This window comes from Rattus norvegicus, chromosome 9 (genome assembly GCF_021556685.1).
Source record: "Rattus norvegicus strain SHRSP/BbbUtx chromosome 9, alternate assembly SHRSP_T2T, whole genome shotgun sequence".
In the NCBI taxonomy this organism is placed as follows: Eukaryota; Metazoa; Chordata; class Mammalia; order Rodentia; family Muridae; genus Rattus; species Rattus norvegicus.
In genome coordinates this window covers 120,155,153-120,167,634 of record NC_141542.1, presented here as the reverse complement: position 1 = coordinate 120,167,634, position 12,482 = coordinate 120,155,153, and the positions used below count along the sequence as shown (strand labels likewise).

The 12,482-nt window shown below is 43.8% G+C and overlaps 1 protein-coding gene across 8 annotated transcripts in view; it reads left to right on the top strand.

Annotated features, from left to right (window-relative positions):
- The window catches only part of Tmem232 (transmembrane protein 232), a 255,084-nt gene that overhangs the window by 61,008 nt on the left and 181,594 nt on the right, over positions 1–12,482 (top strand). For all 8 annotated transcript variants that reach the window (XR_015628864.1, XR_015628865.1, XR_015628866.1 and 5 more), the window contains 3 exon segments: positions 4,187–4,298; positions 4,912–5,017; positions 6,312–6,469. Coding sequence is in view for 5 of the 8 variants with exons in the window: in XM_087567423.1 (XP_087423549.1) it covers positions 4,187–4,298; positions 4,912–5,017; positions 6,312–6,469 (376 nt within the window). In the remaining 3 variants the exon portion in view is untranslated.

Below are 12,482 nucleotides of genomic sequence, written 5' to 3'. Positions count from 1 at the left end.
ATGAAAAGTGTTTCAGTTTCCCTATATCATCACCAGTGTTAGCTCTCATTAAAAAAATTATCTATGTATCTCGGTATCTAGCTATGTATCTAAGTATCTATGTATCTATCTATGTGTGTATGTCTGTCTATCTATCTATCTATCTATCTATCTATCTATCTATCTATCTATCTATCTATCTATCTATCTATCTTCCTTTCTCTGTTAGAACCGGTTCAGCAAGCACCTGAGATTCTTGAAATGCTTTCCCATGCTAATGAGCCATTCTGGTACCATATTTCTTTAGCCAATGACCTTTGCCCATCCTGGATCTTCCTATCCCATTTCCCCCCACCCCCAAATTATATAAGCCTTGAATCACCCCAAGTGAAGTTACTCTGCCTCCCTGCAGCTGGTCCCAGTGGGTCTTAGCCCTACATACTCAGGGCTTCCGAACCCTCCATCTGTCAACTCTCCTCCCTTTGCCTGGACCATATTGGCTGATGACCCAAGAGAGCAGGGAGAGCCACATCCATCCATCTCTGATCTTGACCATTCTGACTGGGGTAAGGTGAAGTCTCAAAGTAGTTTTAACTCACGTTCCACGATGGCCGAGGATGTCGAATATTCTTTGTTTCTCGACCATTTGAGTTTCATTGCTTGAGAACTCCCTTAGCTCTGTACCCCGCCTTTTAAAACCGGGTCATTTGTCTCACTGCCACTCGTTTTTTCCCACTCTTTGTGTATTTTAGATACAAACCATCTACCAGAGGTGTGATTAGTCAGGGCATTTTCTCATTCTGTAGCTTGCTGCTTTGCCCGAATGATGTATAATTCCCATACAGACGCTTTTCAGCTTCACGAGGTCCCATCTGTTAGTTGTTGGCTTTGGAACCTTTGCTCTTGGTGGTCTGTTCAGAATGCCTTTTCCTGTGCCCATGAGTTCAAGGCCATTCCTCAGCTCCACCTCTATCAGGTTCAGGGCATCTAGTCTTAGGTTGAGGTCCTTAGCCCGTTTGAGGTTGACTTTTGTGCTAGGTGATACGTATGGATCTATCTGCGTTCTTATGCGTCCAGCCATTCTATCTGCCATGCGTCATTGTTTGAGTGAGATCTTCTGTAGAGCCCTTTGAGATGGGAGATGGCAATACCTCCAGCAATTCTTTTATTGGTCGAGATTGTTTTAGCTATCCTGTTTTGTCTCCGGTGGGTTTCTATATGAAGTTGAAGTTTTGTTTTTTTTCATTTCTGTGAAGAATTGTGTTGGAATTGCATGGTATAGGCAGATTGCTTTTGGCAGGATGGCCATTTTCACTATGTCAACGCTCAAAACCACCAACTGTGGACTTACAGAACACCTCATCCACCATCATTGTACCCCACACAATATCGCTTCTGATCGAGGAACTCACTTTCAGACAGAAAGATGTGACATGGGGCCCATGGTCACGATTCCACTGGTCGTACTACATTCTCTGCCATCCTGAGCAGATGGCCTGATAGAACAATGACAGATTTTGAAGACACAGTTCTAGTGCAGGTTAAGTGGCAATGGCCTATAGGGCTGGAACAGGGCTCTCCAGAAAGGCACTATATGTTTTGAACCAACATCTAATATATGGTATGATTTTCCCCATAGCTAGGACTTATGGGACCAGAGTGGGAGAGGGAATAGTTCCACTCACTACCTCTCTAGTATCCTACTAGGACAACTTTTGCTTACTGTTCCTGTGAGTTTAAATTCTGCTGACCTAGAAGTTTTAGTTTCAGAGAGGGGAGAGGTCCTTCCAGGAACCACAGAAACATTCCATTGAAGTGGAGGGCCACACCCCTCCCCCAAACCCCCCATGCCACTTTGGACTTTTGATGTCCTTAAACCAGCAGGCTAAGAAAAGAATAACAGTGTCAGAAGGGGTGAAAGATTCAGATTACCAAGGAGAGATTGTATTACTTCTCTGTAAGAAAGATTATGTCTGGAGTGCAGGAAATCCTTTAGGATGTCTCTTAGTGTTGCCATAGCCTGTGATTAAAATCAATGTGAAACTACAACGATCTGACCCAAGCAGGATGGTAAAGGACAAAGACCCTTCAGGAATGAAGATGTGGGTCCCTCCCCTTAGAAAAGAACCAGGACCCGCCGAGGTGCTTGCTGAGGGTGGGGGAGTACAGGATGGGTCAGGAGGCTGTGAGAAGTCTGGGCATGGAGTGTCCAACTTACAGATGAAAACTCCTGGAGGTTGTGGGAAGGATGCATAGGTGGCTTTACACCGTCAACCTTAGGAAAGGACTTTGAAGATAAGCTTTAACCACTGCTCTCGGCTGCTCCTGACGGGTACGGTTTGAGGCAGCAGCGTTGGGTGTGGGTGGAGCTGTAAGCGTTTGCTTTGTCATCAACAGTGAACTTATGTTCATACTTTAAAAACTAATCCCTAATGAGAGCATAAAAATAACAAAGAGCCAACCTTTATGTCTGGTATCTTTGTATAAACTGGAAAATTAAATCAACTTTGAATTCTTCATGTAGATGCTTCATGTAGATTAAAAACAAAACAAAACAAAAACCAAAACCCAAGAAAAGCAAATAGAAAAATACCCTGCACCATCCCCAGTGGCAACGAGAAAAGAATGTCCAGCCTCTCTCCACTGTGTCTAACCAGCAGCATCTCATAAGTAGAAAGTAAAATGGGGAGGAGAAAGTCAAACTCGGAGTTAATCATTTTACAATTACAACTCCTGCGGACTGTGCAAGCCCAAAGGCTTCAGTTCTTCCCAGACTGTTCCAGATGCCCCGAGAGGGCCAGGGTGTGTGTCTGTCCCATCTCTGCATCCTTAGTGCACATTTCAGTGCCTCAGGGGGGCTTGGGATGGTGCCAACAAATTGGTTAGAGCATTAACTATTCTCCAAGCTCTGTCTGCAGTTCCAGTTTGCAGTGTCTTCTCATTCTCTCTGCTGGGTCTGAGACTCTGCCCCATTGCCATTGGTTTTTGGCATATCTCTCTGCTTAGAAGGATGAAAATTTATTCAGTGGCAGCATTAGATTTTTTTTTTGTTTTTTCTACACTCCACAGAACAATTAATTTAGCAAATTCTGAATGCAGTAAGCCATAAATGAACGTGTTTCTGTTTCTCCAGATTTTTCCTAGTAACATAATTCCAACAGTTTCTTGACTGTGAAAAGAAAAATAATTCATTGACTTTACCAACTTCATAACATTTTCCTGATTTTTTTTTTTAAATTTTGAGGTTGATGGGAGGAAATCTCAGGACATAGTCCCTACTAGCCGAGAGCTGACTTTGTAGCCTGTTATGGTCTCTAACTCACACACTCCCCTCCACAACCTCCAAAATGCTAGCATCCCTGACCTAGCCTGACTGTTGTCATCTCAAAACATGTCTAATACTGGACTTACTCTGTACCCTTGCATCAAATCTGCACCTCTGAGCAGTTTGCACTGCTTCAGTGGGTAGCAATTCTGTCCTTTCAGTGGGTCACTTGACTCATGACTCCCTGTTCCTTAAGCTCAACGGATAACTCTCTGGCCAGTGTAATGTAAAGCACATAGATTATTCAAATAATCGTCTCTACTTCTGTTGCTGCTCTCCTGGCCGGAACCACCGTCATCTCTTGTCTAGGCACACATGTGACTACTGCTGTAGATATGTCCCACGTCCTCCCCTCCAGCTCTCAGCAGATCACTACAGCGACACGAAGGCTTCCTAGTCCCGCCACTCTCCTTGCAGATGCTCTGCAATGGCAGCCTCTTGGGCAGCGTCATCATGGCTACTTGCTCCCCAGCTGAAATTACTCCGTATGTCAATACTTAGCTGTAGCCACAGTTGTACCGAATCCGTCTGGAGGGAATAAAGATTTAGCATAAATGGGACCGACACCAATTTGTGTGAGGAGATAAATGAAGAACAGCATAACTGGAGCTGTTCTTGATGTCACCTATGAAGAAAACACCCAAGAGCCTGTTGGTAAGCATCTTAGGAATGTCTTTCCCAGGACAAAAAGCCTTTGGAAATGAGAATGTGGGCCTAGGTTATCTGCTGGGGTATGCTGGATGATACTGATCTCGTTTGCATGAGAGACAAGAGACGTGATTAGAAAGTAGAGCGCTTTCCCTAGAACACTGTTACCTGTACCCACTAGAAGATGATTAATTAAAATTAGATGATAGCTATAATTATTGTTTTTCTGCACAGGCCATCATTTTCAGTTACCAAAGAATTCATATTGAGATTCAACAACACAGATAACCGAGTCAAGGAGGAAGAACTGTTGGAGCAGGCCCGGAAATTCACTGTCAGGTGTAAGGTAAGGGTTGGCGCTCTGGGCACTCGGCGCGTAAGTCTCATTCTCCAGCTTGTAAATGCTTACCTGCTGCCCAGTACCGAGAGAAGAGGAAAGGGATACGGGGAATAGACAGCTGCTACCTTTAAGCGTAAGTAGGCAGCACTAAGACACTAATGTTATAACTAAACAATACAATGTCGCATAATTCTGGGCAGTGGCTGCCCCATAAAAGAAAAGGTATAACGTTTTATTTCCAAACTCTGGTCACAAACCATTGGCCCAGAAGAATGGCTTTTATATATAACTGAGAAATAGTAACGGAGACAAATAACGAAGGGGTGCACATAGATGCACATGGATGGAGGGATGCACATGGATGAAGGGATGCACATGGATGAAGGGATGCACATGGATGGAGGGATGTACATGTTTGAAGGGATGTACATGGATGGAGGGATGTACATGGATGGATGCACATGGATGAAGGGGTGCACATGGATGGATGCACATGGATGAAGGGATGCACATGGATGAAGGGATGCACATGGATGGAGGGATGCACATGGATGAAGGGATGCACATGGATGGAGGGATGCACATTTCCATTTGCTGTTTTCCTGTTTCCCCATCACAGAGGAAGTTGGGCCTCAAGACCCTGGGCTCTGGGAAGCATGTGCATCTTCCGACTGCGTGGGCTGAGGTCATCTATCTGGCTCAGTGCAAAGGGGAGATCCAAGATGGTATGTATATGGTCCCAACTGCAGACAAACCCCAAGTGTCCCTCAGCTCACAAGGACATGATTTGAGAATTTAGAGTTTTATTAAACTGACTAAATGTAAGGTAGGCGATTCTTCTTTTTCTACCAAGATGGCTCATGATGTTCCTTAACCAAAGTTCCTCTGTAATTCTGAATTTATGACTTTGACTGTTGAGCTTTTTAGTTACAAAATGGGTTTTAAAAGCTCAGCTGGGTGATGGTGGCACAGGTCTTTAATCCCAGCACTGGGGAGGCAGAGGCAGGTGGATCTCTGTGAGTTCACGTTCAACCTGGTCTACAGGCAACTCCAGGACAATCAAAGCCACACAGAGAAACCCTGTCCTAAAAACAAAGCAAAAACCAAACCCAACCAAAGCTTTTTCTCAGTATAGTCTTTACTGCCTTCCCCCTAAAGTTGGTAACACATTTAAGTCACTGTATAGTCTTTGAGTAAGTTTACCTGCAGTGCTTAGTTACCTAAATAAAGGGGTTTATGCGCATTATAGCCTTACTTATAAAACGTTAACCAGATGGCCGTTGGCTTGGCTTTTTTCCTTCTGCTTTAATGCCTTTGCTCATAGCCTTTTATCTGGTACTTCTCACTTACATGGCTTCTTCCAAGCAACTTCCAGCTAATCTAAAAAAGAAATTAAATAACATTATTTTTAAGGGGATAAAATTCCTTCTCTCGTTAAACTAAACGTTATGTGTGTGCCTTATAAAATGAGTTTGGGGATGTTAACTGCTAAGGTCAGAGGATATTTCCCGAGGAAATTGGGATTTGTAATGATGCCGGAGAGCTCAAGAACTCAGAGAAGGAAGCATGTTTTGCACTTAACTTGTTTTTATGGCCCTGCGACTCAGCACTGGCACCTCTCAGACGTTTAAGAGATACTGTGGTGTTAGGCCTCGTGGTTTACCACCAACCATCTTCATTGCTACCAAAGGAGCAGGGAAATGGAAGAGAGGGAAAGAGGGGCGGGCCTTGGGGAGAGGGGCAGGCCTTGGGGAGGAGGGTTACATAGACACCTGTTTCCCTTGGGGATTTGGCCTTGGAAATCGCCCACAGTGACTTTCCTGGGTTCTATTGACTGAAACAGTCACTAGGCCTGCTGGGCTTTGAGGCAACTCTCACTGGGAAGGTTAGAAAGCATTTCCAAGTACAAAGGAGCCCAGAGTAGGATGGACAAACACTGGATTGCAAGATGTAAGCACAGTATGCAGAAAGCCAAGGTTAATTTTTCAGTGACAAACTTTGTCTTCATTCATGTTTCAGAGGCTTTAAATATGCTCTATGCCTCTTTGGACCATGTTTCCTTCGATTGCGACCAGCTTCCCACCCTGTTTTTTCTTGCGGAATCAGTTTTATATCGACTCTGCTGCGATGCATTCAAGAAGGAATATTTATATTCAGTTGAGATAAAACTGGTGAAGGTATGCTTCAAATTTTAATTCTTAAAGGCACGAGCGATAAGTGCTGTCTGCTTTGGGATCAAACAAGATATTGGCATTTAAGAAGGGCGGTTTAATCATCTCTGAGCATGAATATAGTATGTAGGTTGCTGCTTAATGGCAAAGGTGAAATAGTTTGAGAAAATGGAATTTCACAAACTGTTTAAGAATATAACTATGTAAAAATAATCATGCCGCTGTTCTAAGTACACAAAGATTTTCTTTCAAGGATTAAAAAAAGGGTTTTTTACTTTCATTTTATGCAGATGGGTCATTTGCTCCCATGTGTCTGCATACTGTGCATGTATCCTGTGTGTGTGTATATGTGTGTATGTGTGTGTGTATGTGTGTGTGTGTTTGTGTGTTTGAGTGTATGTGTGTGAGTTTATGTGTATGTGTCTGTGTATATGTGTATGTATGTGTGTATGTTTATATGTGTGTGCATGTGTGTATACATGTGTGTATGGGTGTTCATTAGTGTGTGTATGTGTGTGTGTGTGTGAGTGTGTATGTGTGTATGTGTCTTAGGGTTTTACTGCTGTGAACAGACACCATGACCAAGACAAGTCTTATAAATGATATTTAATTGGGCTGGCTTACAGGTTCAGAGGTTCAGTCCATTATCATCAAGTCAGGAACATGGCAGCATCCAGGCAGGCATGGTGAAGGCAGAACTGAGTGTTCAACATCTTCACCTGAAGGCTGCTAGTGGAAGACTCACTAGCAGGCAGCAAGGACTAGGGTATTAAAGCCCACACCCACTGTGACACACCTATTTCAACAGGGCCACACCTCTTAATAGTGTTACTCCCTGACCCAAGCATATACAAACCATCACGTTCCTCTCCCTGGTCCCTATAGGTTTGTTCAAACATATGAGTCTACGGGAGCTACACCTAAACATAGCATAATGCAAAATACATTTAGTTCAACTTCCAGAGTCCCTATAGTCTATAGCAGTCTTATCAAACTTAAAAGTCCAAAGTTCAAAGTCTCTTTTGCAAGTCTTCTAATCACTTAACTGCAATCCCCAAAGCAAGACAGGAAACCAGCTGGGCAAACTCCAAACTCTGCATCTCCATGTCTGATGTGAAGCTGTCTTCACATCTCCAGCTCCTTTTTCATCTGTGGTGACTGCAACAAACTTCTTTCTCCTGGGCTGGTTCTCCTCCCTGTTAGCAGCTTTCCTCAATAGATAGCCCACAGCTCTGGCATCTCAAACCTCTTGGGGTCTCCAAGGCAACTTCAATGTTACAGCTTCTTATTTTAATGTCTGGGATACACACATGGTCTTCTAGGATCCTCCAAAGGGCTGACATCACTTCTCCAGCTCAGGTTGATCCACTCCACTGCTGCTGCTCTTCTTGGTGGTCATCCCATGGTACCGGCATCTCCAAAATATGCTGGGGTCTTCTGCTGTAACTAGGCTTCAGCAATAGGCTCTCTTCATGGTGCCAAGTCTCAACTCCTTTGCATGACCCCTTCAGTCCTGGGTCATCAACTACAACTGAAGCTGCACCTTCACCAATGGCCTTCCATGGTCTCTCATGAAAGACCCCCAGAGTGGGGAGACCCTCACTCAAGTCTCGGGATGACGCAACACCCCAAGAACTCACACAAGACCGTCCTTGTTGTAATCACATGAGTTTATCGATAGCAACCAGTGCACTGGGGTCGAGACTCGTATCCCACGCAGGGGCAGTGGAGTTCGACCCCGAGAGGCTGGGAGAAGAGGTATTTAAAGGGAGAAACCACAACCCGAGGGGGCAGGGATGGCGTCATAGAATAACAGTGAAAAATCACAAGGAAGAACTCTGTCCCCCAAGATTGTTTCCTAGGAGAAGCTGTCTCCTACTTCTCAGATTGTTTAACTTCATGGTCCGCTAGTTCCTAGGAGAAGTTGTTTCCTGCTTCTCAAGATTGTTCTCTAAGATTTATGGTCAGCTAGTTTCTGGGAGAAAGCTGTTGAGCTGGCCAATGTAATTATCCATTCTATAGCCCTAGGCGAGGCTTCTTGGAACATACAATTCTGGGGCCTAACCTGTTTTCTTTTTCTGCTCTAAACTTTGTGTCTAGGGGGGCAACTTTAAAACTTTTATCTTTCACTCACAGTACCCAGCCTCAGCTGCTCTTCATGACTCCTTCCTGCCTTCAAAACCAGTACCACCTGGGTGACTCTACACTTTACAAAACACAGCTGCAGCAAGAGGTACAACCTTGGCTATCTCTGGAACACAGTTTCTTTGTGCTCTCAGAAAACACTTCCCAGAAGACTTTACCTCAGTGATGCAGGTTTCTTTTTAATCACCACTAATTTCTTAGCTCCAGCTAACCACCATCAATTGTCCCAGTTGTTCCTTCTATATTTTGCTCTAAAGCCAGAGCCACATGGCTAGAACTGCTGAATTCCATTGCTTGCTGGGGCTGGAACATGCCCCACCCCCCATTCTATTACTAGCTTTCTGTTTTCCAACTCCCTCTCTGCCTAAGTTTGACCTTCCTGGAACTTGCTCTGTAGATTGACCTTGAACTCAAAGATCTGCCTGTCTGTCTCCACTGGGATTAAAGGTGTGGTGCACCAATCCTGAATTTCAGTTTTTCTTCACCTAGAACTTGCTTTGTTCTAGGCTGGGCCTTGAAGTCAGAGATCTGCTTGTCTTTGACTCCTGGGATTAAAAGCTTGTACTACCATGCCAGGACCTAAACTTAGCTGGGTGGGATCTTGCCCCAAGTCACTACTCCCTTGATTCAATTTAATATCCTTGAGCACAAGATTCAGCTCTATTTTATTTCCTGGTGCCCCTTTAATACTCGAACCATTTATTTTATATTTTTCCTTTCTCAGCTTGCTACACTTAATTAAAATGCTCTTCATGAGGCTTAACCAGAGAACAAAGTATATGATGGGCATCTTTGAGACTTCCTTTGTCAATGCAATTAGTCTGAGTCTCTTCACTTCAGGCAGACTCTTCAGACAATGGCAAAAAGTAGCCCTTTTTCCACCAAAATACCACAAACCAGTTTCTAGGCCACATGTTGAAATTGTCCACTGAAACCTCTTGGACCAGGTACTCACAATTCAAATCACTCTCAGTAACAAAGGCTTCCATATTCCTACTAGCATAGCCCATTAAGCCCAATTTAAAGCATTCCACTGCTTTCCAAATCCAAAGTCCCCAAATCCACATTTCTCCAAATAAAAGCATGGTCAGGACTATCACAGCAATACCCCACTCCTGGTACCAACTTCTGTCTTAGTTAGGGTTTTACTGCTGTGAGCAGATACCATGACCAAGGCAAGTCTCACAAAAGACAACATTTAATTGGGGCTGGCTTATAGGTTCAGAAGTCCAGTCTATTATCATCAAGGCAGGAATATGGAAGCATCCACACAGGCATGGTACAGGAGGAGCTGAGAGTTCTACATCTTCATCTGAAGGCTGCTAGTGGAAGACTGACTTCCAGGCAGCTAGGGTGAAGGTCTTAATCCCAGACCCTCAGTGCCATGCCTATTTCAACAAGGCCACATCTCCTAATAGTGCCATTCCCTGGGCCAAGCATATACAAACCATCACAGTGTGTGTGTATGTGTGAATGTATGTGTGTGAGTGTGTATGTGTTTATGTGCTTGTGTGTGTGTGTGTGTGTGTGTGTGTGTGTGTGTGTGTGTGTGTGTAGTGCTCTCAGAGGAAAGATGAAGGAACTGGATCCTCTGGACCTACAGTTACAGACTCTAGCTGTGAGCCTCCATGTAGGTGCTGGAAACTGAGCCCATGTCCTCTGCGAATTAGAACAACAACGCTCTTAACCACTGACCTCTCTCTCTAGCCCTTTCCTTTAGGGATTAAAAAAAAACATGCAAAGATTAAAACAGAGACTGAAGGAACACCCATTCAGAGCCTGCCCCACATGTGGCCCATACATATACAGCCACCCAATTAGACAAGATGGATGAAGCAAAGAAGTGCAGACCGACAGGAGCCGGATGTAGATCGCTCCTGAGAGACACAGCCAGAATACAGCAAATACAGAGCCGAATACCAGCAGCATACCACTGAACTGAGAATAGGACCCGCATTGAAGGAATCAGAGAAAGAACTGGAAGAGCTCGAAGGGGCTCGAGACCCCTTATGAACAACAGCCAAGCAACCAGAGCTTCCAGGGACTAAGCCACTACCTAAAGACTATACATGGACTGACCCTGGACTCTGACCTCATAGGTAGCAATGAATATCCTAGTAAGAGCACCAGTGGAAGGGGAAGCCCTGGGTCCTGCTAAGACTGAACCCCCAGTGAACTAGATTGTTGGGGGGAGGGCGGCAATGGGGGGAGGATGGGGAGGGGAGCACCCATAAAGAAGGGGAGGGGGGAGGGGGATGTTTGCCCGGAAACCGGGAAAGGGAATAACACTTGAAATGTATATAAGAAATACTCAAGTTAATAAAAAATAAAAGAATTAAAGACTATCTAATGAAAATGCCAAAAACAAAAAAAACAAAAAAACATGCTATGTTCATTATTTAAAGCTTCTGAGAAATAACTTTAATTTTAATTTGATGGGAGTGGCCCTGTCAATTCTCTATCATACCAGAGTGATTCACCAGGGAGCCGCCATCATAAGGTTTATGCTTTATAAATCTTCAGTCAAATGCTCCCAATGTTTGTAATAGCCAGTTGACATGGGAACAGTTGACATGGGAAAAATTTATTATAAAAATGATTTTAAGAATAACTAGTGTTTTATTGCAAATAAATTAAGCTTAAATAATGTTTCATTATTACAGAAAAGCAAAAAAGATTAGGAGAGTTCCTTAAGAATTCAGTGCCACCTGTCTTTATAACAAGCAAAACTGATCACAGCTTTGGTTAGGAGGGCATTCCCAAGTCCATCCACCATTAGGAAGTTTTGGAGAGATAACTGTGTCGTGTCCTTTGTCTCAGAGCATTCTGACCATGTTAGGAGTGGCAGAATGTTAGGAAACATCAGATAAACTGCCTAAGCAGAGACCTGAGATCCTGCATAGAAGAAAAGACTTAACATATTTACACTTGTCTTGGTGTGGTGAGATTATAATGATTTAAAAAAATTTTATTTATATATTTTATGTATGTGAATACACTGTTGCTGTCTTCAGACACTCCAGAAGAGGGCATCAGATCCCATTACAGATGGTTGTGAGCCACCATGTGGTTGCTGGGAATTGAACTCAGGACCTCTGGAAGAGCAGTCAGTGCTCTTAACTGCTGAGCCATGTTGCTGTAAAATTTAAAAAGTTTTATTTTACCTGTACTAGATCTGGTACCACAGTGCCCCAAGACATCTACTTGATATTTTCATCTCAGTCAGCAAAGCGTCTCACCTGCTCTGCTCCATCCCATATCACACTGCCGATGGCTTCTCTCTCAGCCTGGCAACAATCTCTCTACCCATCCAGTTCCCAAGGCAGGTTGCCAGACATACACATCCCAATTCCGTGGTGGTCCAATGTCTCCAGCCACCACACTCTCTTGAATTTGATTAAATCACCACATGAAAGAACACACAACACAATAACCTCTGATCCAATTGATAAGATACAATTGCCCACCTAGACACACAAAGCCCTGTACACATCCATCCCTTAAGAACATTCACAACAACCTGTAAATGTGCAGAGAGGAATCTCAACATCAGCCTCCATGTTCTCTCTGCTCCTCCTCCTTCCCTCACTCCCGACTCCTCCTCCTCTTGAAAACGTTTCTCCCACCCATCCTTCCTTCTCGTCCAATGACAGGCCTCATTCTATCTTGTGCCTGCCTTCACCTGCAGACATCATCCTACAGAGCCATCTCTCCAGCCACTGATTATAATGATTTAAAAAAAATTTTTTTGTATTTCCCAAACTTCTCATTATGGAGACACATTTATATGTGAGAATATGAAGACAGATCAGAGTTTAAATATAGATACAGGTGTGGGACAGAGGACACCCACGTTTGTGTTCATAATGAAAGA